Raw genomic sequence first — 2,934 nt, forward strand, 5'->3', positions numbered from 1 at the left:
TTTGAAAATCTGGAATCTGAGGGTGCAAAAAAATCTAAATATTGAGAAAATCATCTTTAAAGTTGTTCAAATGAAGTTCTTAGCAATGCATATTACTAATCAAAAATTAAGTTTTGATATATTTACGGTAGGAAATTTACAAAATATCTTCATGGAACATGATCTTTACTTAATATCCTAATGATTTTTGGCATAAAAGAGAAATGTATAATTTTGACCCATACAATGTATTGTTGGCTATTGCTACAAATATACCCCAGCGACTTAACACTGCTTTTGTGCTGCAGGGACACTAATTACCAAATAAATCCTTATCTAATCATGACAAATATATATCGTTGGAAAGGTCTAAGAATCCTAAATAGCTATTTTATCTCAGTTTTTTGTTACAAATTATGTAGGAGCAGTAATACATTAATTTATGACAAGAGTGCACCTCAAAAATCTACATCATGACAGGAATAACAAAGGTTGCCTTTTTCCCTATCACGCTTTATAAATCATCATAAATTATATATCAATTGAAAGCTTAAAAAACATCCTGTGAAAACCATTTTAAAATCAGACATTGCTTTACCATGGAAATGGTACTTCAAAATCATATTACAAAATGTATAACAATGTTTGGATAGTCTATATTCGTCTATGTTCAAGGCGGGCCTTCATTTGATACAGGAACTATTTGAGCTGTTCATGCCAGACTGGGGAGAGAGGTGTTGTAATAATGTAAAATATGTGAAAAATAATGTGTTTTTCGAACAACCTAGTATGAGAGCCTGTTCTAGTACACCCCCAAAACAAAACCAAGACTTTGTAAAAGAGCATAATAGGACCCCTTTAAAGGGTTAAAGTGTTTCTCCGCAGTGCGCTGAGATGCTGGACTGTCTGGGAGTGCCGTGGGTGTCGGCGGCGGGCGAAGCGGAGGCCATGTGTGCTTATCTGGACTCGCAGGGCGCTGTGGACGGATGCATCACTAACGACGGAGATGTCTTCTTATACGGCGCTCAGACCGTCTACAGGAACTTCAACATGACTACAAAGGTTCCTACTCCTGTTTAAGTCTCCACGCTAGGGTTTCAACAAACGATTATTTTGACAAACGATTAATCGAATGATTATTAGAACGATTAATCGACTGTTATTTCACTGATTAATCAGTACACTTTTGATTGATTATTCAGTTATACATATTCTTTTGAAGATCATGTTATGTAATTATAATTATTATATGATTAATTTATACAAATAAATATATTTGGCTGAGAAACTCTTATTCACCATTTAATTAGCTATATGAAACATTATTCTGCCTAACATCTCCTTTTGTAAGTCTTTTATATTGATAAGAAACAAACACGCTTTATTTTTGGATAAACTATTTTATTCACAACATAATCTCTTAAAATACTTTATAGGGTTATTATAATAATCAAAACAGTCCTGAGCTAGATCAAGCTTCGATCTCTGCAAACCAAACTATCACTTTAATGAAATAATATATTTTCCCACTAATAAACAGATTTATCGCTAGCTAGCTCCACACTGGAGAGCTGCTTTATAACAGAAAATAAAGTTGTAATTCTAACTGAAAGCGACACTGACTCTGGTTTTTCATGTTTAATGCTGTAAAGCTGCTTGGTTTAAGGCTGTCTACTGCATAAAGTATTATATAAATAAACGCAGAGCTCGTGCAAACATCACATCACTGTAATCAGATGCTTTCTTAACTGCTGCTTTCTCACCGTTGTCAGTTTTTCTTGTTTATTTCATTATTGAGAGGAACGAGCGCAGCATATATTTACACATTCATCCAAACGCTGTTCGGCTGCGTTTGCTCTGAATTACTGTTTTGCTCTACAGCGCCTCACTGGTCAAACCACAGTACTGCAGGCTCTTACATTAGCTCACATGAAGTCAAACGGCTACTCGACAACAAGAATATTTGTCAACAATTTGTTTTTTATTGCAGGATCCTCAGGTGGACTGCTATCAGACGTCTCGTGTTCGGGCCGAACTCGGGCTCTCCAGAGACATTCTCGTGGGGCTGGCCGTTCTCCTCGGCTGCGACTACATCCCCAAGGTTCAGCAGATTTATAGGATGAAATGCTTTCTGAAATGATGAAACGTTATAGTGAATGTTGTGCTGTTCTCTTTCTGGTCCTGTAGGGCGTCGCCGGAGTCGGCAAAGAACAGACACTGAAGCTGATTCAGAATCTGAAAGGAAAAAGTCTTCTTCAGAAGTATGAATCGTACTCTATTCAGGATTAATAACTAAAACTAAAACCAACTTGGTTATTTTATTTCAGCTGGTTGCCAAGGCAACATTTCTCATTATCATTTGGTTTAATTTGAAATACTAAAATAACTCACACTAAAATTGTTTTAATATATTTTTAGGCCAATATATATGTATGACGTTTGATTTACAGCAAATTAAAGTCATGTCAAGTTTTTGATTTACATATTTGACATCAATTGTGATGTTTTTTAGGTTATTACATGCAGAGGTTTTTGGTCCAATAATTAAAACCTCTGTTTTTTCAGAATTTAGCAGTAGGAAATTATTAGTCATCCAGTTTTTATATCAACTATGCATTCTGTTAGTTTTGCAAATTGGTATGTTTCATCGGGCCGTGAAGAAATATAGAGCTGAGTATCATCAGCATAACCGTGAAAGCTAACACCATGTTTCCTAATAATATCTCCCAAGGGGAACATGTAAAGAGTGAAAAGTAACGGTCCTAGTACTGAGCCTTGAGGTACTCCATACTGCACTTGTGATTGGTATGATGCCTCTTCAATTTCTCGTTTTCATGTGGTTTAATTCGAAGTACTAAAATAACTAAAACTAAACAAATAAATAAAAATTAATAAAAACTGATCCCAATCTTGAACGGCAGTGTGTGTGTGTGTGTGTGTGTGTGTGTGTGTGTG

At 35.5% G+C, this 2,934-nt stretch overlaps 1 protein-coding gene across 1 annotated transcript in view; it reads left to right on the plus strand.

The window, feature by feature from the left end:
* gen1 (GEN1 Holliday junction 5' flap endonuclease) overlaps nt 1–2,934 on the plus strand; it is a 17,736-nt gene that overhangs the window by 1,581 nt on the left and 13,221 nt on the right. The window contains exons 4-6 of the mRNA XM_016476883.1: nt 865–1,041; nt 1,970–2,080; nt 2,167–2,240. Coding sequence (XP_016332369.1) covers nt 865–1,041; nt 1,970–2,080; nt 2,167–2,240 — 362 coding nt within the window. The remainder of the gene's footprint in view (nt 1–864; nt 1,042–1,969; nt 2,081–2,166; nt 2,241–2,934) is intronic.

The sequence above is a fragment of the Sinocyclocheilus anshuiensis genome, unplaced genomic scaffold, assembly GCF_001515605.1.
Source record: "Sinocyclocheilus anshuiensis isolate Anshui unplaced genomic scaffold, SAMN03320099.WGS_v1.1 scaffold1422, whole genome shotgun sequence".
Taxonomy (NCBI): Eukaryota; Metazoa; Chordata; class Actinopteri; order Cypriniformes; family Cyprinidae; genus Sinocyclocheilus; species Sinocyclocheilus anshuiensis.